Below are 24,168 nucleotides of genomic sequence, written 5' to 3' on the forward strand. Positions count from 1 at the left end.
TGCCACTAGAGGCTGCTCACATCACGGCCTGCCACTAGAGGCTGCTCACATCACGGCCTGCCACTAGAGGCTGCTCACGTCACAGCCTGCCACTAGAAGCTGCTCTCGTCACAGCCTGCCACTAGCGGCTGCGACCTCGTGAAGGATGAAATGTATTATTTCCCCTACCAAGATGGTGGCGCCTGAGCAAAAGCAGCTAAAAGCAGCTATCAAATCACCACTATATACACCGATAGCTGCTACTGCGCAGGTGCAGCTGGCGCCATTTTCAAATGTTTTTTTTTTTAATGTCAGGATAACCTTAAGCACATTACTTATAAACACAGGACATATGCGATTATGCTGCAGCGCAGAATTTTTTTTCTTCAGTATATAGATATAATATTAATTATGTAAACTAGGGGGAAGGTTAGTGAGGGATCAGGGACCTGTCAGAATCCATACTGGTGAATACCTAATCAAAGCACCACATGAAGACCCCCCACTGGCTGCCCCGGAGCACGAGTATATAATTAACTGAACATAAAGATTCCACAACAACCACAAGACGGATTTCATCACCAGGTATCAGTGTACTCAGTATAACGGCACCAACCTGATACTGTCTGTATACTGTCTGTAGGTTACTGTGCACAATCCTGCTGACAGGATCCCTTTAAGCCCCTATTGATTAGATACAGTGGGGAAAATAAGTATTTGATGAATTGCCAATTTTGCAAGTTTTCCCACCTACAAAGAATGGTCATCAAAAAAATAAATAATGCCTAATTGGCGCTTCCAAAAGTAATTAGAACATCAAAGCAGAGCAACAAAGAAGCTAAATGCCATAAAAAGTACAATTTTGATTGATAATATATTAAAAAATAGTAATTTTTTTTATATAAAATCCAATAAAAAGGGGGAACAACAGTACAAAAATAGCAACCATACAATAAGGTACAGTAATATAGTACCACAAAGTAATCACAATGAAAAATGTGTTATCCTGACCACTATAAGAAAGAAGGAGCAAAAACTTAGTGAGCCGTAACTGTAATGAGCAGAAATCTGCTTCAAAATATTTTTTTGCTATGCCACTAAATAAAAGTTTGATGGTTATATCATGTTCAGATTGTGATAAAGTGCAAAAGTGCATAAATTTGAGTAAAGGGCTGAAGTGTCATATAGATGTATCCTAAAGGGTAAGAGGATTACTCCTAAAAAAAAGTCATAACAGTATGATAATGCAATGTTAGAATAGTCATAAGTGGTCAGTGGGTATTGTACCTTCAAGGATGGTCCTGACACCCCGACGCGCGTTTCGCGTTAGCTTTTTCCAGGGGAGGTGTGTGACACTTTGTTGTACTATATTACTGTACCTTATTGCATGGTTGCTATTTTTGCACTGTTGTTCCCCCTTTTATTGGATTTTATATAATATATTAAAAAATAGTAACTCTTTTATCAATACAAATTGTACTTTTTATGGCATTTAGCTTTGTTGCTCTACTTTGATGTTCTACAAAGAATGGAGCGGTGGTTAATTTTTAGAGACAGAATCTGAAAAATCACATTGTATGATTTTTCATAATTAATTAGCATTTTCTTGCATTAAATAAGTATTTGATGCAATAGAAAAACAGAACATTTCCTGTAGTTCTTGACCAGGTTTGCACACACTGCAGCAGGGATTTTGGCCCCCTCCTCCATACAGATCTTCTCCAGGTCTCTCAGGTTTCAGAGCTGTTGCTGGACAACAGTGAGTTTCAGCTCCTTCAAAGATTTTCTATTTGGTTCAGGTATGGAGACTGGCTAGGCCACTTCAGGACCTTGAAATGCTTCTTACAGAGCCGCTCCTTAGTTGCCTTGGCTGTGTGTTTCGGGTCATTGTCATGCTGGAAGACCCAGACACGACCCATCTTCAGTGCTCTTACTGAGGAGGAGGTTGTTTGCTTTGTTTGGCCAAAATCTTGTGATACATGACCCCACCCATCTTCCTGTCAAAACAGTGCAGTTGTCCTGTCCCCTTTGCAGAAAAGCACCCCTAAAGTATGATGTTTCCTCTACTATGCTTCATGGTTGGGATGGTGTTCTACTCATCCTTCTTCCTCCAAACACAGTGAGTGGAGCTGATACCAAAAAGTTCTATTTTGGTCTCATCTGACCACAAGACCTTTTCCCATGTCTCCTCTGGATTATCCAGATGGTCATTGGCGAACTTCAAGTAGGTCTGGACATGTGCTGGTGTGAGCAGGGGGACCCTGCGTGCCTTACAGGATTTTAATCCATGACGGCGTAGTGTGTTACTAATGGTAATGTTTGAGACTGTGGTCCCAGCTCTCTTCAAGTCATTGACCAGGTCCTCCCGTGTAGTTCTGGGTTGATTCCTAACCTTTCTCAGAATCATCCTTACCCCACGAGGTGAGATCTTGCATGGAGCCCAGACTGAAGAAGATTGACAGTCATCTTGTGTTTATTCCTTTGTCTAATAATTGTGCCAACAGTGGTTGACTTCTCACCAAGCTGCCTGCCTATTGTCCTGTAGCCCATCCCAGCCTTGTGCAGGTTTACAATTTTGTCCCTGGTGACCATAGATAGCTCTTTGGTTTTGGCCATGGTGGAAAGGTTGGAGTGTGAGTGTGTTTGGACAGGTGTCTTTTATACAGGTAACGAGATCAAACAGGTGTAATTAATACAGGTAATGAGTGCAGAGTACAGAAACACTAAGGGTATGTGCACACACTGCGGATTTTGCTGCGGATTCACAGCGGATTGGCCGCTGCGGATTCGCAGTAGTTTTCCATGCGTTTACAGTACCATGTAAACCTATGGAAAATAAAATCAGCAGTGCACATGCTGCGGAAAAAAACACATGGAAACGTAGCGTTGTTTATTCCGCAGCATGTCAATTCTTTGTGTGGATTCTGCAGCGGTTTACACCTGCTCCATAATAGGAATCCGCAAAATCCGCAAAAAAATGCATTAAATCCGTGGTAATTCTGCAGGTAATCCGCAGTGCGGTTCGTTGTAGGTGGGAAAACTGGCAAAATCGGTAGAGTGTCAAATACTTATTTTCACCATTGTAAGAGTATCAAATACTTATTTTCGCCATTGTAACTGTATTTTGTATATGTTTTTGGTTAACGGCTAAATTACCACAATCTCTGTCACTGTCCAAATATTTCTGGACCTACCTGTATGTCTCTCAGAGTCTCCGGAAAGCTGGGTGCCGCCATGTGCTGTGTAACCGATGAGAAGTGTGTCTATATAGTGTTGGGATAGTGGTATATTGTACGAGTCGTCAGAACGACGGCTTCTGACACTAATTTTTTTGATTGAATGAATTCTTTTATTATCATGCATTCCAAAAATAAGATAACAAACCGTGTACTGTGCCGCAGCCCAGTACACACAGAATTCTACATCATTCGTACATAGCATAAGAATACGACGCACTAACTATACATCCAACTCCTATGCTTCTGCCACTAATACCCCATCTACCACTAATACCCCATCTACCACTAATACCCCATCTACTCTGCCCTGAGCTCAGGAGGAGCAGCCGCCTGCTGCCACCATGTGTAATACTGAGAGTCCTGGGCACTAGGAGACTCCACCAACAAGATGGCGGCGCTCACTGCAGGGACAGGAAGTCTGCAGCCTAAACCCCGCCCCTTCCTGCTACACTTCCTGCCTCTCATGCTGGAGAGCAGAGAACCAAGAAACCTCCCCAGAGAAGACTCGGTGGCCACAGCTCCAGGAGATTTGTGTTTCCTCCTCGCCCTCCTGTCCGCTCACAGTCCGCAGAGGTTGGGAAGAAGCGGACAATCCTCTAGAGAAGAGGTGCACAACCTGCAGCCCAGGTCCACATAAGGTTCTCTAAAATGTTGTTTTATGGAAATAGTGAAGCCCAATTTAGCATTGCTGGGGTTGTACTCATTCAGAAAATTTTTATTTCTATGTGTGCAGAATATGGGGAATTTAGCGGCATCTTACAATCATCCCTTGGCATATGTAGCTGTAATGGGACACTTGGCTCAGCAGGTGGTTCAGCCCCACCAGCTAGTATCCAGGCTCATACAGGATGACCAGCTGTGGAGCCCATGCTGTGTGACTGCTTCATTCAAACTCTCTCCAGACAGATAGGATTTCATAAAGAGATTCAAGGAAAATATGGAGCTATTGTACATCCTTGTCCCGCACCGGTTATATTTTCGAAATCTCTGGAGCAGGTTGAACGCCTTCCAGGGTCTCGATCTGTTCTAATACCACAGGGTGGAGAGATACACAGAACAGCTAGTAGAGACCAGGTAACAAAGCAGTGTTTGGTCTACAAGTGTAACGGGGCTCCAGCTTGATCTGATGGAGCCAGAACGACTGCCCTATGGCCTTCCGTTGGGAAATTATGATCTTTCAGTTTTTGGAAGATTTAGCTACAAACCCCAGGGGAGGGGGTAAGGACAATTCCAGGGGCAGAAATGGGTGTGACCAGCCAAGTGGATAAAGGCTTGTGTAAGGCCATGTGCTTGCTCTCTCTTTGTCATGCTTGCTGTTCAGTTCTAAACGGGTAGGTACCTTCTAAGGGGCCACATTGAGTAACCTGTTGGGAGGAACGGCAACCACCTGGCCGCCCATTCCCCCGTGCTTCCCAGTACACATGGTTGAACATAAATCTGGCAGTTGACTTGATTCTTTTGCTTATATCTCTTATACTTCACCTGTATTTGCATATCTGAGCAATGTATATGTATAACCATTGTGTATATAGCATATTGTCTAGTGTGCCCTTTAAGGTGATTAAATATATAATTTAATCTTGGGCCGCTCTTTATCTCGATCCATGAACTCACACAGTAATGTTCTCGGTTTTAACTTCACATGCTACCGAGCTGGTTTCTGGTCCAATGTATTCCCGTTAACAAAGCAGGCTTATATCTAATGCGGCACTGGTGGCACTCCTACTGGACTTGCAGCGACCTTTTTCACTGGTGCTAGTGAAAAGGGCTTCTCAGCCTGTCAAGTTTGTGAGCGAGTGTGGTGCCACGTCAATGGCTGGTAATGGGCCACCTTCTCTCACTCCCTGTTCCTACCTGGGCCTGTGTGGACAGGGGGAGTCTGTGTAAAAATGTGCCAAGTTGACCTTACGTGTTCCCAGGGGGTGCAGCACGTCACATTGGTGCAAATGAGCAGACCTTACTGCGTGATCCCTCTGTCGTAATAGTGACGTCAGGTTGGGTGGCGAGGTTCCTATTCATCACATGTGGTGGCAACGATGGGATTCTGTGTGATCTCTCCTTTGTCATCCTACACAATGTATTTATTATTATAATTAATAGTTATTACATACCGTATATCATCATAGTGCACTGGCAAAATTTCTGTTTTATGTTAAGCAACTTCCCTAACAGCACACAGACGTGTCCATGCAAAAATATTCTAGTGAAGCCCATTAGTGTTCCCACACAATATGGAACCACTTTTATGCCCCATAACATGTCCACCACAAACAGAATGATTCCCTTCATTATCCTCCACACAGTATGATGTCTCCACAGTACATTCCCCCACACACAGTATGATGTCCTCACAGTACATTCCCCCACACAGTATGATGTCCCCACAGTACATTCCTCACACACAATATGATGTCCCCACAGTACATTCTCCCCACACACAGTATGATGTCCCCACAGTACATTCCCCCACACACAGTATGATGTCCACACAGTACATTCCCCTACACACAGTATGATGCCCCCACAGTATATTCCTCCCACACAGTATGATGTCCCCACAGTACATTCCCCCACACACAGTATGATGTCCCCACAGTACATTCCTCCCACATACAGTATGATGTCCCCACAGTACATTCCCCCACATACAGTATGATGTCCCCACAGTACATTCCACCACACACAGTATGATGTCCTCAGTACATTCCCCCACACACAGTATGATGTCCACACAGTACATTCCCCACACAGTACGATGTCCCCACAGTACATTCCCCCCCACACAGTATGATGTCCACACAGTACATTCCCCCACACACATTATGATGTCTTCACAGTACATTCCTCCCACACAGTATGATGTCCCCACAGTACATTCCCCCACACACAGTATGATGTCCCCACAGTACATTCCTCCCACATACAGTATGATGTCCCCACAGTACATTCCCCCACATACAGTATGATGTCCCCACAGTACATTCCCCCACACACAGTATGATGTCCACACTGTACATTCCCCACACACAGTATGATGTCCCCACAGTACATTCCTCACGCACAGTATGATGTCCCCACAGTATATTCCCCCACACACAGTATGATGTCCCCACAGTATATTCCCCACACACAGTATGATGTCCCCACAGTATATTCCCCCACACACAGTATGATGTCCCCACAGTATATTCCCCACACACAGTATGATGTCCCCACAGCACATTCCCCCACACACAGTATGATGTCCCCACAGTATATTCCCCCACACACAGTATGATGTCCCCACAGTATATTCCCCACACACAGTATGATGTCCCCACAGTACATTCCTCCACACACAGTATGATGTCCCCACAGTATATTCCCCCCACACAGTATGATGTCCCCACAGTACATTCCTCCACACACAGCATGATGTCCCCACAGTACATTCCTCCACACACAGTATGATGTTCCCACAGTATATTCCCCCCACACACAGTATGATGTCCCTACTGTATATTCCCCCACACACAGTATGATGTCCCCACAGTACATTCTCCCCACACAGTATGATGTCCCCACAGTATATTCCCCCCACACACAGTATGATGCACCCACAGTACATTCCTCCACACACAGTATGATGTCCCCACAGTACATTCCTCCACACACAGTATGATTTCCCCACAGTACATTTCCCCACACACAGTATGATGTCCACACAGTACATTCCCCCACACACATTATGATGTCTCCACAGTACATTCCCCCCCACACAGTATGATGTCCCCACAGTACATTCCCCCCCACACAGTATGATGTCCACACAGTACATTCCCCACACACAGTATGATGTCCCCACAGTACATTCCTCACGCACAGTATGATGTCCCCACAGTACATTCCTCCACACACAGTATGATGTCCCCACAGTATATTCCCCCCACACACAGTATGATGCACCCACAGTACATTCCCCCACACACAGTATGATGTCCCCACAGCACATTCCCCCACACACAGTATGATGTCCCCACAGCACATTCCCCCACACACAGTATGATGTCCCCACAGTATATTCCCCACACACAGTATGATGTCCCCACAGTACATTCCTCCACACACAGTATGATGTCCCCACAGTATATTCCCCCCACACACAGTATGATGTCCCCACAGTACATTCCTCACACACAGTATGATGTCTCCACAGTACATTCCTCCCACATACAGTATGATGTCCCCACAGTACATTCCCCCACACACAGTATGATGTCCCCACAGTACATTCCCCCACACACAGTATGATGTCCCCACAGTATATTCCCCCCACACAGTATGATGTCCCCACAGTACATTCCCCTACACACAGTATGATGTTTCCACAGTACATCCCCCCCACACACAGTATGATGTCCCCACAGTACATCCATACCTCCCAACCGTCCCGATTTCAGCGTGACAGTCCCGCTTTGGCACCGGGGTCCCGCTGTCCCGCTTCGGGCATTTAAAATCCCGAATTTGCGGCCGCCGGTGAAGCCCCGCCCACTTCCGGGACGTAGAGAGAGCCCGATTAGTACCCGCTGTTCGTTCCGTTCCCTGGGACTGCGTTGTAGCCACGCCCCCTTGAGTTGCCTCACCGCCCGCCTCCGGCTTCCTCCTCAACTATAGACGTGGGCGGACTCTGAGGACAGAGCGGCAGCACCCGGACTGGTTTCTGGCACGGGGGCAGAGTTGTGAGACACTCCGTGTCTGTGTGACCGCGGGAGCAGCGAGCGGATCTCCAGACTGTAAGTGAATGTATGTGTCTCTCCCCCTCTCCATGCAGCGCTGCCCTGCTGCGGTTACAGCAGAGACTCTGACAGCATAGGAGGACTGACAAACTAAACTTTGTCTCCCCATGGTGCGCGCACCCCGCTCCCACTCTCCCCCTGGTACCCATCCATCGGATTCTCCACCAACCTGGTGCAGCACCCCTTACATTCTATGGGGGCTGCCACCTGCCTGCGTTACATTCTATGGGGGCTGCCACCTGCCTGCGTTACATTCTATGGGGGCTGCCACCTGCCTGCGTTACATTCTATGGGGGCTGCCACCTGCCTGCGTTACATTCTATGGGGGCTGCCACCTGCCTGCGTTACATTCTATGGGGGCTGTGCAGCATTATATTCTATGGGGCTGTGCTGTATTACATTCTATGGGGACTGAGCTGTAATGCTGGATACAGCAGTCAGCGGCGCAGCTGGATGACACCATTCAGCGCCGTGGGAGTGGAAGCTGCCGGCTGCTGCGAGGGAGCGCGGTGAAAGGTGTTTGTGTGTACTGATGGAGAAGGCAATGATGGGGGTGGGGTAACCATGTGTGGCCATTATACTGCACCCAGCATTGTGTGGGGCCATTATACTGTACCCAGCATTGTGTGGCCATTATACTATACCCAGCATCGTGTGGGGCCATTATACTGTACAAAGCATCATGTGGCGCCATTATACTGTATGGACCATCACGTGGGGCAAGTATACTGTACGCAGCATCATGTGGGGCCATTATACAGTATGGAGCATAATGTGGCCAATGGCCATTGTACAGTATGGAGCGTCGTGTGTGGCCATATTTTTTTGTTCATAATTATTGTTAACGAAACATTGTGATCAGAAGTGCTAAATGGGTGTGGTTGGGGCGTGGCTAGTTGTGAAATGGGTGTGGCCTAAAATTTGCCACGGCGCGCTACGCGCGCCGCTGACTTTGTCCCTCTTTCCCTTCCCCTAAAGTTGGGAGGTATGGTACATCCCCCCCACAGAGTTACAATAATATAAATAATATACAATTGCAATAAACCTGAAATAAATGAGTGACAGACTTCTACAGTGGACTCTACCCTGGTGATGGCTTACAATCTACAAGGGAATGAGATAGGAGTCAGTATGTGGGAATCAGAACATATGGCTGTGTGTTGGCTACAGGGTTATTGTAACTTATATGCTTTTCTGAAGAGGAGGCTGATCATGTTCATTTTGAAGTTTGTAAGAGTCTGACCAGTTGAGGTAGCAAGTTCCAGAATATTGGGAAAACAAGGGGGGAATCTTGGAGAGGGTTGTGTATGGATCAGGAAAAGGAGAGGAAAGTTGGAGACATCTGGGAGGACTTTGTAAGACTGATAAAGTTTGGTTGGTCGTCCTGTTTTTAAATATCTGTTTAATATAACTCTTCTAAATACAATTTTGTATTCAAATCATCTATGAAGATCAGATCTTTGCTAATGCAGATTTCCATATCAGATGATCACTACACATCACTACTTGCCTTTTCCAGATCCTGAGCATTGGCTGATGTCTACCAGTCCCAAGACATGTACAGTGTACTAAGTACTGTGCAGATTTCCATTTCTGTACTGTGCAGACATCATTTTTTGAGGGATTATAAGAAGTAGATTTTTACATGTGAAGAACAGCAGTGAAGCTGGACGTAGGACAACTCACTGCACATCCTATGTCTGGAGAATGCAAGGAAACTGCGAGTGTCTGAGTTTTGTTTGGACAGATTTACTATTTGATGCACTTTATACTGTATTATTTTATGATCAGTAATCTTATAACTTGAAGTTTCCTACATCATTAGTTATTGGTAGCCCTTATAGCTCCTAATTTTTTAGACACATTATATCATTAAGATCTCCTTCCAAATAGCATTTAGCATCCACAAATTCTTGTTTTTCTTTTAATTCCTTCAGTTTAGAAAGTTTTCTTTAAAATACAATGACCCTTATTCATTGATGACCCTCCGAGGATGGAGAAGGACAGAAGCCACATGGCTGCTCGGGTATTAGACCTCACCCTGGAGATAATCTACTGGATCACTGGAGAGGTGAGACCTTCACATCACTCTGATCTCTAGGAGTAAAGCAGGGAAATGACGGGAAAGGTGAAGGATCCTTAGAATAGATGTAGTGATCGGCGTCTCCTCATACACAGGGTCACAAAGTAGTGAAGACGTCGTCTGGTGGGTGTGTGACCTCCCGTGTGTCAGGAGGACGGAGCAGGACCCCGAGTGACATCACCGAGCCTCCACCTCATCCACTGATACATGAGCAGAAGATCCTAGAACTGACCCACAGGATCACTGAGCTGCTGAGCGGAGAGGTGAGCGCTGCCGGGAATGCTGGGACATTATATAATAACGCCGGGGGAGGGGTCTGCTAATGACGGGTCATTGTGTGTGTCAGGTTCCTATAAGGTGTCAGGATGTCACCGTCTATTTCTCCATGGATGAGTGGGAGTATTTAGAAGGACACAAGGATCTGTACAAGGACGTCATGATGGAGAATCACCAGCCCCTCATATCTCCAGGTAAGAGGAGACCATTCTGATTATAGAGGAGAGGTCGGGTCTGAGGTCACCTAGACTCCCCATCATCTGATCATCACATGTAGACGATGTATTCAGTCACTTTATATATTTCCTATAGATGGGTCCAGTCCGAGAAATCCACCAGAGAGAAGTCCCAGTCCTCTGTATTCCCAGGATCGTCCAGAGGAGAAGCAGAATGTCCTCCTGGATCATCAGGTAGATGGAGCTGAGATATCTGGAAATCATCTACAGACTGATGTAATGAAGCTTTCTACTGACCTTCTCCAGCAGTGATGGAGAGTAGGCGCCATTTCGGCTGGGGTCAGGAACTACTATGAATAGTTTCTGCTTTCATAGATGCATGTGATAAGTTTCCTTCAGTTTGGAAATCAGTGATAATAAATGTATGGTTCTGCCTTGACGAAGAAAATGACTGCACAATGCCAATCATCTGTTTCTAAGGCTTCTTTACTGTAAAAGCTGAATAATCTATGAACTGATGTTACTGAGCTGAGCTGTTTATTACAAGATCACATCACTAAGGAAAATAAGAGAAACATTCAGGACGATATGTAAAATATTTGGTTGAATTTGATTCTGTCTGATCGTCACATGAGGAATTATTCATGACTTTTTTTTTTACACCTCTACCTCATACAGAAAGTTTAATTGTAATCATTACATTATGGTAAATAATGAAATTTAACACTATATGCTAATTTTTTGAGAAGGACCTGTATAAGATACATTGATATTTTTTTTTTCTAACTTCTTGCAGGAAGTTCATGGACACAAGATTAATGAACTTGAAAAACCCTTATCAGTGGTGGTGAATGGTAAGAGCCTTTCATTAATCTTGTTTTTGTTCTACCTTTATACATTGCAGCATATATTCACCTCCTAAAATGTTTTACTACTTTCCGCCACCTCTCGGTGATTGCCATGGGCAGTCCCTGTATGCCAGGCTATGTAAATTAATATCTGACCTGGTCAGAGAATTGGGTCGTCATCACGGACAGTTCTGAATTCTCGACCTCCTCCATTATCTTATAGGTGACTCATATATATGACGTATTGGTTTTGTGGTTCGGACCCAGAGAATTGTTTATCTGAATTTGTGAGACATCTGGACCTTATTGATGTGTGTATCTTTTTCATATATAAGATCTGGAGAAAAAAAAACTATTTTCGTTTTAGGGATCAGCATCAGGAAGAGTCAAACTTGAGATATATAAATTAAAAAAACTTTATACGGCTAACCCATGTCAACAACCATGCCACAAGCAAAGGAAAATAAACAGCCTTTCAGGGCAGGCAAAACTAAGTAAAATGTTCCAACAAAGTCACTCTAGAGACAGTCCAGTACACACAGGCTGGATAGCATCCAGCATACCGGCTCAGTCTGGAGACATCACACAGGAGGTCTTCTCACCTCCACACACAGACCATGTGTGTCACAGGTTTACCGCGACAGAGAGGAGCCAGAAGACAGCAGTGTCTGATTTCTCCTACTCCTGCACTGATGAGAAGCACTTCACCTTCATATTAAAGGTTGCAAGTTTCTTTTAGCAGTGCAGGGGTTAATCTGCTCAGTGGAGAGCTCCTGGAGGTGTAGGCTCTCAGCTGTGCACTGTTAGCCACTCCCATCTCCTATATAATCTGGGCCCTGGCTAGCAGTCATTGCCAGAGCTAGCTTTTGCTGCATGGCTGGAGGTTGTTGGCGGTTATTGGAGACGACGTTTGGTGGGTTAATCTATTACTGTTGCTAGGTTTTGAGTGTGTGATAATTCCTTTTCTTCTCCTACATTGGTTGAACCCCATCCTCCACTCCCCGATGCATTCTTATGTCTGAGTATATTTGGTATTTTTCGTTACCCCTGTTTATATTACCTTGTTAGTCTGGTTAGTGTATTACGATATACTGCTACTTCCCTCTTCCCTGTGTGGGGGAAGGATACAGACTGAGGTCAGATTCAGGAGATAAGGGAAGGTATGTGGCCCTGGCATCTTCACCATCAGAAGTAATATGAGCAACAGGGCGAGCTAGGGTGCCCCTAGCATTAAAGACAAAGGACAGGGGGAAGGAGCCCCTCGTTCCAAGACACCCGACAACAGAGACGTGACATTGTGTTAAACAAACAGACTCCATTTTATCATGTGAGCCACAACCTGGGGTGGTGTATGTGGGCAGCCAGACCCGCGCATCTCTCATGCTGTCCGTAAACCTGACCCAGATGCACTAAGCAAGCCTCTTAGTACTATGTGCACTAGAGCATTACTTCAGGTTTACAGCAGAGGACAACCACCTCCGTAATACATATCTCCCATTAACTATGTGTCCGGTAGTCACCTCACAATACTATTTAATACAAACTGTTCTGGAGAGGGAAATATTTGTAAAAATTCAAAGGTTTACATCGATCTACAGGGATTACACTAAAAACATACTTGGCCCCACCTAGCACTGAATCAGAATTGCAATGAATTGTTGACATGAGTTGCTCCACTGACATATAACTGTGGGAGCAATGTAGCATCCATTGTGACACCAATTGTGGCATTTTAGGAAACTACATCCTGACTGCAGATTGTGGCACGATACACATAAGAAGCACAATCTCACCAGTCTCGGTGTCACTTTCAGCCCGAATTTCAGCAGCTTCCAGTGCCAAGCAGAAGTGTTCAACTCCTGTTCAGTTCACGCTAAACAGGCTGCAGCTTCCACGCGGTTCTCTGCAGCTGCAACACACAGACTGCTCAGCTTTACTAGCTGACCCGTGCAGTCTCCATTCAGAAAGAGACCCTGGCATGTCTTTCTCCCAGCTATAGCTTACATTTTGTCTGGTTACTGACCAGCAGCACACTGGACTCTGATCAACATCCAGCAGACTTCCACACCTAGTGAACACAGGCCCTGGTTCTTAGTTGACGCAAGCAGGTGCATCTAATAAAGACCTATAGTGCTAGTATTTAATCCTAGCCTACCATCCTTTGTTAAAATTGTGGTGTAGTGACCCCTGTGGCAGCTAGGGGGCCCTGTGTGTGCTCCTTGGGATGTGCATGGAGGCATATTTGTCATTATAATCGTGGTGAAACAGTGACTGGCAGTGTTGTGAATGGCAGATATGTGTCGCAGAGGGAGTCTGCGTGGTAAGTCTGATGCAATGTTGTTGTTCTGGGACCTGTAGTCCCTCAAGAGTGTGTATATCTATGGTGTAGTTGTAAGGGAGACTTACTAGGCTAGTTGTGTGAGATGGGCGGGACAGACTAGCCACACATCCACACTCCCACCTGTGGGAGTGGTTAGTACTATATAATGTGACTGAGGTCTGGTCACATGGTCTTGGAGTGTGGACCTGAATGGTCTATGCCAGAAGGTCCTGGAAGCCTGTGTTGGAAGTTCTGGAAAATAGGATTCCTGAAGAGCAGATGGCAGGGCTCTGGACCTAGCACATGCCAATGTGTGGAACGGATGGAGATCCGTGTTGTACTGACCGGGGTCAGAGTGAGAAACGTCTGAAGGATACCTCTGTGGAGGAGAGGTATCCGAGAAACCTGTGCGGCACCGACAGGTAACGGAAAGGGATCTGTGTTATGCTAACCGGGGTTAGAAGAGAGATACATTGTGTATGGGGCACCTCTGAGGCCAAGAGGTGTCCAGGAACCTGTGAACGTCCCCAGCAGGTAACGGACGAGGTCCGTGTCGTATGCTGACCGGGGTCAGAGACGAACTGTGGTGAAGTTGAATATGTCCAGATGGTGTTCAAACTGTTACTAAGTTCCTGTGGATGTGGTTTATGTTGTGAGAAATAAACCTAAAAGCTTCTGTTTTGATATAAAACCATGCCCGAATGCGTTAATCCCATGCCAAGCGAGTGTCCCCCAAGACACGTAGTAGGCGCTACGCTACAAAATGTACACACCTAAAAACTGAAGTAGGACCTACGTGCAGATCTGTCACCTAGTATGAGTGCTATTTTAACAGCTCTGTTGTGTTTTAGATTCAGACTATACTTTAACAGTAGCAGCAAATACAGTGGGGGAAAATACATATTTGATACTCTGCCAATTTTGCAAGTTTTCCCACCTACAAAGAATGGAGAGGTCTGTAATTCTTATTGTAGGTACAGTTCACCTGTGAGAGACAGAATCTAAAAATAAAAACCAGAAAATCACATTGTATAATTTTTACATAATTAATTTGCATTTTATTGCATGAAATAAGTATTTGATCACCAACCAACCAGCAGGAATTCTGCTCTCACAGACCTGTCAGTGTTTCTGTAAGAAGCCTCCTACTCTGCACTCATTACCGGTATTAATTGCATCTATTTCATCTTATTGCCTGTATAAAAGACACCTGTCCACACACAATCACACTCCAACCTCTCCACCATAGCCAAGACCAAAGAGTTGTCTAAGGATACCAGGGACAAAATTGTAGACCTGCACAAGGCTGGGATGGGCTGCAGGACAATAGGCAGGCAGCTTGGTGAGAAGGCAACAACTGTTGACACAATTGTTAGAAAATGGAAGAAGCACAAGATGAGGGTCAATCTTCCTCAGTCTTTTTTTTTTTTAGATTCTGTCTCTCACAGGTGAAGTGTACCTACGCTAAAAATTACAGATCTCTCCATTCTTTGTAGGTGGGAAAACTTGCAAAATTGGCAGTGTATCAAATACTTATGTGCCCCACTGTATAAACACTATAGAGGCAAGCATATGAGCACAAATGTTTTCTGGCTATAGTCTAATACTAGCACAAATTACATACAGCGGCAGGAGTATAAGCATTGAGACGACTCTCTCGGCCCTGAATGCCATTACTGACTGTAATATTATATATCAGACCATATAAATCAATGACTGCTGTGATAAAGCGTACTGTATATGGAGGCTGCTGGTATTCTGGTAAATCTTTTGCTCAATCTGTAGTTTTTTACATGAAAAATGTAAAATATTAATACATAGATTTTTTTTCCTTTTTTCAGGTGAATGCTGGAAGAGAAGTTGCCATGAAACTCTCTTTTCATCTCCCAATTATGACATAGATAATAATCAATCACAGATTGAGAAAAGTACCACAGGACATAGACTGGATGCAATGTTGGCATGTTCTGAATATGAAAGACATTTGAAAAAGAAATGTAATCTTCACAAAGATGAAAGGCCGAATTCTTGCACAGAGTGTGGGAGGTGTTTTAAATATAAATCAAATCTTGTTGTACATCAGAGAAGTCACACAGGAGAGAAGCCGTATTCGTGCTCAGAATGTAAGAAATGCTTCACGCAGAAATCAGATCTTGTTGTACATCAGAGAATTCACACAGGGGAGAAGCCATTTTTCTGTTCCGAATGTGGGAAATGTTTTAACCAGAAATCAGATCTTGTTGGGCATCAGAGAATTCACACAGGGGTGAAACCGTTTTCTTGTCCTAAATGTGGAAAGTGTTTTGCTCACAGATCGAATATTATAGACCATTTGAAAATTCACACAGGGGAGAAGCCGTTTTTGTGCTCGGACTGTGGAAAAGGCTTCATCTGTAAAGCAAAACTTTTTAAACATCAAAGAAGTCACACTGGAGAGAAGCCATATTCATGTTCTGAATGTGGGAAAGGTTTCATGCAGAAGTCAAATCTTATATACCATCTAAGAACTCACACAGGGGAGAAGCCGTTCTTATGCTCTGAATGTGGGGTTGGCTTTATGGCTAAAAGTCAGCTTAACAAACATCAGAAAAGCCATACCGGGGAAAATTAATTTTCACATATGACATGAGAAAAATGATTCATGCATAAAGAAACTTTTCAGATACAGTTACTCAGAGAACTCATGCAGAGGAGAAGCCATTTTCATGAATTAAAGGTTTTGGTCAGAAATTACACTTTAACAAATGTCGAACAATTCACACTGGGGAGAAGCTTTTTCCATGTTCAAAATGTGGGAGATATTTTAGCCGTAAATCACATTTTATTAAACATCAGAAATCACACCTGAGAGAAGACATCTTATTGTTCACATTTTTGGAAGTGTGGCAGGTGTAGAGATCCAGTGTAACTGGATAAAGTTGCTGCAAACAATGTTTCTGTTTGTTTTCACTCTCATCCTTACAATCCTTCACTTTCTATCCCCTTAACCCCTTATCCCTACACCTAGTAATGAACTGGTTATTTTTTCTTCAATCCTCCCTATCCATCTCACCTCCTCCTCTGAACTGATCAACATACAATCCTCTGTCTCCAAACACAGACAGTCTCCTCATACACTCTCCTGCTCCTACCTGCTAACACTTTCCCTGCTCCTCTTCATTGCCGGTGATATTTCTCCAAATCCTGGTCCTCCTCACCACATTCCCACAGTCATTTCTACTTCCCATCCACAATCTATCACAACTTTCCGTAACCTTTCCAACCTTATACCCATTCGCCCAGCCCCGGCTTCCCCAGTCCCACTAACAGGAGCACTATGGAACGCTCACTCCGTCTGCAACAAACTTTCCTACATCCATGATCTTTTCATTACTCACAAACTTTCCTCCTCGCTATCACCGAAACCTGGCTCACCCTCTCGGACACAGCCTCTCCTGCTGCACTCTCATATGGCGGATTCCACCTTTCCCACACACCCCGCTACAGCAGCAAGCATGGTGGAGGAGTTGGTTTTCTCATGTCAGATAACTGCTCCTTCACCCCAATCCCACTGCCACCCACTGTTACCCTCCCTTCCTTTGAGGTGCACTCTGTGCACATCTATTCCCCCTCCAACTGGCTGTCATTTACTGCCCCCTCAGGGCCAGCCACCACCTTCTTTGACCACTTCACCACCTGGCTACTTCTTTTCCTTTCCTCAGACATCCCCACTATCATCATTGGCGACTTCAACATCCCCATTGACACTTCCCTCTCAGCTGCCACTAACCTTCTATCTCTCACTCCCTCCTTCGGCCTCGCTCAATGGTATTCTGCAGCCACTCACAGAGATGGCCACACATTGGACCTCTGCTCCCTATCTAACCTCTCTAACTCACCTCTTCCTCTTTCTGACCACAACCTACTCACATTCTCTTCCCTCTCCACTCCTTGTCCACAGTCCCCACTCCACAAACTCACGCAACCTTTCAGAAATCTTAAACACCTTGATCTACACTCACTCTCTGAATCCCTCCTCCCTCTTACAGACATAAGTTTCCTACACAATGCGGATGACGCTGCCGCTCTATATAACACCACAATAGCTGTGGCTTTGGAATCAGTTGCCCCTCTCACACATACCAAAGCTCGCAAAATCAACAGACACCCCTGGCACACCAGCCTGACTAAAGAACTGAGATGGGCTACCAAGGTTGCTGAGCGGAGATGGAAAAGATCCCACTCCAACGAGCACTTCATCGCATTCAAACAGTCCCTCACTACTTTCAAGACAACATTCGCCACAGCTAAACAAACCTACTTCTCATCTCTCATATCCTCCCTTGTCTCTCAACCCTAAACAGTTATTCAACACTTTCAACTCTCTCCTATGTCCCCCAGCACCTCCTCCCACTCCACTCATCTTGGCAGAAGACTTTACCTCGTTTTTCAAACAGAAGATTGATAACATCAGAGACAGTTTTGGTAGACAACCCCCAGAGCCCTTCCTCCTAACTGCCCAGCCCTCCTCCTCCAAAACCAACTTCTCCACCATTACAGAAGATCAACTCTCCACTCTACTCTCAAGATCACATCTCAACACCTGTTCACTTGACCCGATCCCATCCCATTTCATCCCAAACCTCGCCACAATCTTCATCCCAACCCTAACCCATCTCTTCAATCTATCACTAACAACTGGTGTTTTCCCCTCAAGCTTTAAACATGCCTCAATCACACCTATCCTCAAAAAGCCCTCTCTTGACCCATCCTCTGTATCTAGCTGTCACCCCATATCACTTTTCCCTATGCCTCAAAGCTACTGGAACAACACCTCCATCTTGAACTGTCCTCCCTCATCTCTTCCTGCTCCCTCTTTCTTTGACCGCTTTCAATCTGGCTTCCGACCTCATCACTCCACTGAAACTGCCCTAACTAAAATCACCAATTACCTATTAACCGCCAAGAGTAAGCGACACTACTCTATCCTCCTCCTCCTGGACCTGTCCTCTGCCTTTTACACAGTGGACCATTCCCTATTACTACAGACCCTCTGATCCCTTGGCTTCACAGACTTGGCCCTATCTTGGATTTTGTCGTACCTAACAGACCGAACATTCAGCATCTCCCACTCACACACCACCTCCTCACCTCGCCCCCTATCTGTTGGAGTCCCGCAAGGTTCAGTCCTAGGGCCCCTGCTCTTCTCCATTTACACTTTTGGCCTGGAACAGCTCATAGAATCTCACGGCTTTCAGTATCATCTCTATGCTGATGACACACAGATCTACATCTCTGGACCAGATATCACCTCCCTACTAACCAGAATCCCTCAATGTCTGTCCACTATTTCATCCTTCTTCTCCGCTAGATTTCTGAAACTTAACATGGACCAAACAGAATTCATCATCTTTCCCCCATCTCACGCTAAATGTAAATGGCTGCCCACTTTCCCCAGTCCCACAAGCTTCGCTGCCTCGGGGTAATCCTTGATGCTGATCTCTCCTTCAAACCACATATCCAAGCCCTTTCCACTTCCTGCCGACTTCAACTCTAAAATATTTCCTGGATCCGTACATTCCTCAACCAAGAATCTGCAAAAACCCTAGTCCATGCTCTCATCATCTCCCGCCTCGACTACTGCAACCTCCTGCTCTGTGGCCTCCCCTCTAACACTCTCGCACCCCTCCAATCTATTCTAAACTCTGCTGTCCGACTAATCCACCTGTCCCCCCGCTATTCCCCAATCCCCCCCCACTCTGTCAATCCCTTCACTGGCTCCCCATTTCCCTGAAACTCCAGTACAAAACCCTAACCATGACGTACAAAGCCATCCACAACCTGTCTCCTCCATACATCTGTGACCTCATCTCCCGGTACTTTCCTGCACGCAACCTCCGATCCTCACAAGATCTCCTTCTCTACTCCCCTCTCATCTCCTCTTCCCACAACAGCATACAAGATTTCTCTCGCGTATCACCCCTACTCTGGAACCCTCTACCACAACACATCAGACTCTCGCCTACCATCGAAACCTTCAAAAAGAGCCTGAAGACCCACCTCTTCCGACAAGCCTACAACCTGCAGTAACCACCGATCGACCAAACCGCTGCATGACCAGCTCTATCCTCACCAACTGTATTCTCACCCATCCCTTGTAGATTGTGAGCCCTCACGGGCAGGGTCCTTACTCCTCCTGTACCAGCTGTGACTTGTATTGTTTAAGATTATTGTACTTGTTTTTATTATGTATACCCCTCCTCACATGTAAAGCAGTATGGAATAAATGGCGCTATAATTATAATTAGTAATATTAGTATAAGATTTACTGTCTCAGAAAGCCTTCCTCTACATTACTTTAAGTACTCCTACCAAAATTTTTATCCCATGATCCTTTATAAATATGTATTTGTTGTAGTGTAGGTGCATTAAAATACATAACGATTGCCTTCTTCCTCATCATACATCATCCCTCATTTTCTCTTCTGAGTCACTTGACGGGCTCAGATGCTGCTGTGAGCTGGTTCTCCCCAGCATTGAAATTGTAAGACCAAGATTGAAAAGTAGTGAAATTGTTATGATCTGGTGGCCTAGGAGCAGCATGAGACGTACTCTGGAGAAGGTGGTACCTGTACTGACCGCAGACCCTGAACCTAACACCGCAACTAGAAGTAGCCGTGGAATGTACCTAACACTCCCTAGACATCTCGACACAGCCGGAGGACTAAATACCCCTAGAGATAGAAAAGGGAAAACTATCTTGCCTCAGAGAAAATCCCCAAAGGATAGACAGCCCCCCACAAATATTGACTGTGAGAGGAGAGGGAAATAACATACGCAGACTGAAATCAGGATTTAGCAAAGGAGGCCGCTCTAGCTAAATAGAAAGGATAAGACAGAGTACTATGCGGTCAGTATTAAAACACTAGAAAATATCCACCACAGAAAATACAAAATCTCCACATCTAACTAAAGATATAGAGGGTATATCTGCATCTCCAGAGATACCAGCTTGGATGAACAAATCCTTATACAGACCAAGCTGGACAAGACAAAACATAGAAAAGAACTGAACAATAAGGCCCACAGCATGTGGACTGCAAAAAACAAAGCCAGAACTTATCTTTGTTGAAATGAACAGCAAAGCAGGAGAGACCAAGCAGGGATGTGAATCCTCCAGGAACAATGGACAACTGGCACTGACTAAAGGGTCAAGCAAGACTAAATAGCCCAGTCAGAATTGCTATAAGTGGACACACCTGATGAATGCAGCGATCCAAAGACAGCAGCGCTACCACTTATAACCACCGGAGGGAGCCCAAGAGCAGAATTCACAACATGAAATGGTGGAAACAATAGAGTGGAGACATTTTAATCATATGCATATGATGAGAAAACAAAAACATAATTTTCCAAATTCTCATTTTTTCTAATATGGAGTACGAGTCACTTGCAGAAATCAAGAAATTTCCAGCCTCTACTGCTGTCACTGAGGTTATTAATGATCGTCTGATGAAGGTTCTGCCGCTGAATGTCCAAATCATCAGGAACCGCTGCTGACAGCTCCTGTGTAATCACAAACAAATGACGTCCTCAATGTGCTGTATGGAGACAAGTCTGGATCTGCTGCAGCCATTGGAACATATTGAGGTCATGCACACTTACAGTAGTATGAGGAACATGTGGTCGGGTGTTGTTATGTGTAAAAACAGCTCCTGGGACAGTTTGGAGAAATGGCCGCATCACTGGTTCCACCACCAAGTCCACGTAACGCTGCCGGTATGGCTGCCGTACCTTATGTCACCCTATACCATAATCCTGAAAGTTACCAGTGTGAGTTTCCCTTTTAAAAGTCTCTTTACGGCACATTGTCTTCAGATGGAGACCTGAGGCTGGAATGGAGTTCTCCAGATGTTTTGAAAAATTTGTTTCCATTTTTACTCCATATTATTCGCATAAATGGGTCTGCCAAGAGTATAGAGGGATTACTAAGAGTCAGTCCCCAATCTGCTATTGATGGGCTATCCTTAACAACTGTCCTACATTTCATACATTATAGTTCTTTAGCTATGTGTTGCAAAGCAGAAAAAAATACTTTTATTGCAAAAAAAGTAAGAAAAAAAGGCCATATTTTTTCTTTTATTGATATGGTGATTACTGTGTGGTAGAACCTTAACGTTATTCTCTTGATCATTTATATTGACACTTGTTAGGGGACACAACTCTGCTGCCTCCAATCATAAGGACAATTACGCAATTGACTGATGAGTGATGGACGAGGCCGCGGCTGCTTCCACTGATAGGCCAGATATTGGGGAACTCAAGGAGGGGTATGGTATATACACCTCCGATTCCAATACATCGAATATGTTCCCGGGTACGGTCACAATAACTAAAGGAACTAGCTTCCACCACCAGTCATCTATACGGGCCGATTGGACGCCCGTCACAGGTAGCGTATGGCTTTAGGGGTGCGGTTATCAGAGAAAGACGGACAGAGCTATTACATTTTATATATTTAATCTGGAAAAGTAGGCAGTGTTTATCCAAAAAATGTACAAGATGCTACAGAATGGGAACAAAATACGGCATAGGCAACGGCATGAGATAAAAGGGATAATAAGAGAAAAGTCCTAAACCAGCGTCACGGTACTGTCTCAGAGGTTAACGGAGGGTTAAACTCCTTTAAGGGAAATGGACAGGACCACAGCAAGCTGTATGTTCCAAGACTGACAAATGACAAAACCCCAAAGTCTGATTATTGTTAGATCGAGGTTACACCCACATACGTCACCTTGGTGAGCTCCTATTGGGGCTGGTCGTGGGATGTGCTAGGTCTTTAGAAGATTATAAGATCCTCAATTTTAAGGATATATTCGCCCCTGGAAGTCCCAGGTTGGAGATACTATTGTTCTGTTTCCTATCACAAATTTACCTTTCTGTAGAGATGAAACATGGCATGGATAGCATCATCCATCTGAGCAATATTAAGTTGGAGGTGTTCGGCCAGCCTTATGGTGATGTGAGTGAATTTATTATGTTCTTCCCTTCGCTACAATGCCAAAGATATATCTCCCATAATTATTTGATGGATGCAAACCCCAATGTTCATCACTGGCTCCACAGTGAGATAATTCCTTTGACCAGATGAAGCCCCTGTACGTCTCTGCCTCTGAGTATATAAATCCTACACTTGGTAGCTGGTTCTCAGTATATCTCCTGTTGTAATGACCTGTTCTTGGCAGGAGGTCCTACTTCATTGGAGGTTAAAGGGTCAGCTCACTTCATATGTTCAATGTGAGGGTGATAAATCTCCTCTCTGGAGATGTCTGTATGGATTTTACAATTTTTCTCTATGACAACACTAAATTTGTTTATGGAGTTTTACTACTTTTACTAAATAAACTGTTGAAAAAATTTTTTTTTTTTTCCCCAATTGTTTATGACGTCACCATGAGACATGATCCGCTATCCAGAACTGGAGACTCATACTGTAAATATAAAAAGGTGGATCCTTCCATTTTCTATGGGTGGTTTACTGTCATATTTGGCAGAAACCTGTGAGTCCTGGAGCCGGCATGGATGGTTTTCCTGTTGATATTCCGGAGTTGATGGCTGCAGTTCCTACTGAGGAGTGGGAGTAATGTCTCAATTCTTCCCTCATTTGTGAAGAGGAAAATAGCGAGGGCTGATGCCACTTAGCGGATGAATGACGTCACAGGAAATGTGGCGCAATCAGTGGTGACGGTATGGGCAGCATATATGCGTCACCGAAAGTGTGGCAGTGGCTACTAGTTGTGGGTTATGTGGCCAGAGCATGTTGGGTTTCATGATGCTACCGCTATTAGAAAGCACTCACTCCTCTGCTAATCTGAGGAGGAGGGATGGAGATACCTTCCAGACAATTTCTTCCCACCTGGTTAATTCTAGCCTTCTATTCTTTCGTTAATTTACAGGATAGACCCAGCATAGCTACTGAAAAAATGAAGACTAAGAAACGTGCGGTGTATAAAGCTAAGCCGCCCTCGTCTTACTCTGTTCCCCTCACTGTGGTGCCTGAATCTCCTTCTGTGTTCAAATATATAAAACGTTTCATAAAGAGTAAAGTCCGTTCTGTTCTGAAGAAAAAAATCTTCTCCAAGGCCCTCCCCATGGTGGAGGCACCATTAACGTTCCGAGCTTGGAGAATGAGTTAACGTTGGCTGAAAGTGGGGACACAGAATTAGAGCTCTTTGGATGATGGGAAGGGCTGAAACTTTTTTTTTCAACTGAAGACATTGATCTGTTGTGAAAAACTGTTTGATGACATGTTCTCCAAGACTCTATGGATAGGAACGCTGAGGGTTTTCTGAGGAGAGCCTGGAGCTTGGCTGTAGCTCATTCATGTACAGCTGGATCTTATGGCTTGAACACTTGGATGCCCGGTTAAGAGTGAGAACGTCTCGATTTTATCCATGCTCCCTGTCATCCAGAAAGCTGAGGCCTCTGCGGAT

At 44.8% G+C, this 24,168-nt stretch overlaps 1 protein-coding gene across 3 annotated transcripts; it reads left to right on the top strand.

The window, feature by feature from the left end:
- Positions 1–3,692: 3,692 nt before the first annotated feature.
- LOC143817460 (gastrula zinc finger protein XlCGF66.1-like) lies at positions 3,693–16,537 on the top strand. Of its 3 annotated transcripts, none has more exons than XM_077298891.1 (7): positions 3,693–3,825; positions 9,931–10,064; positions 10,172–10,339; positions 10,423–10,546; positions 10,665–10,762; positions 11,325–11,382; positions 15,538–16,537. In XM_077298891.1, the coding sequence occupies exons 2-7, from the start codon at positions 9,987–9,989 to the stop codon at positions 16,305–16,307; spliced, it is 1,296 nt and encodes a 431-aa protein (XP_077155006.1). In that variant the 5' UTR covers positions 3,693–3,825; positions 9,931–9,986; the 3' UTR covers positions 16,308–16,537. The 3 variants fall into 3 exon arrangements, with proteins under 3 accessions (XP_077155006.1, XP_077155007.1, XP_077155005.1); XM_077298892.1 differs by having other exon boundaries at positions 3,699–3,856; XM_077298890.1 differs by having other exon boundaries at positions 3,699–3,845.
- Positions 16,538–24,168: the final 7,631 nt, after the last annotated feature.

The sequence above is a fragment of the Ranitomeya variabilis genome, chromosome 3, assembly GCF_051348905.1.
Source record: "Ranitomeya variabilis isolate aRanVar5 chromosome 3, aRanVar5.hap1, whole genome shotgun sequence".
Classification (NCBI taxonomy): Eukaryota; Metazoa; Chordata; class Amphibia; order Anura; family Dendrobatidae; genus Ranitomeya; species Ranitomeya variabilis.

Excerpts from the sequence above, each read along its gene's own strand:
- LOC143817460 (XM_077298891.1), top strand. The coding sequence starts at position 9,987 with ATGGAGAAGGACAGAAGCCACATGGCTGCTCGGGTATTAGACCTCACC. Across the intron at positions 10,763-11,324 it reads ATGTCCTCCTGGATCATCAG|GAAGTTCATGGACACAAGAT; the intron begins GTAGATGGAGCT and ends AACTTCTTGCAG. Across the intron at positions 11,383-15,537 it reads CTTATCAGTGGTGGTGAATG|GTGAATGCTGGAAGAGAAGT; the intron begins GTAAGAGCCTTT and ends TCCTTTTTTCAG.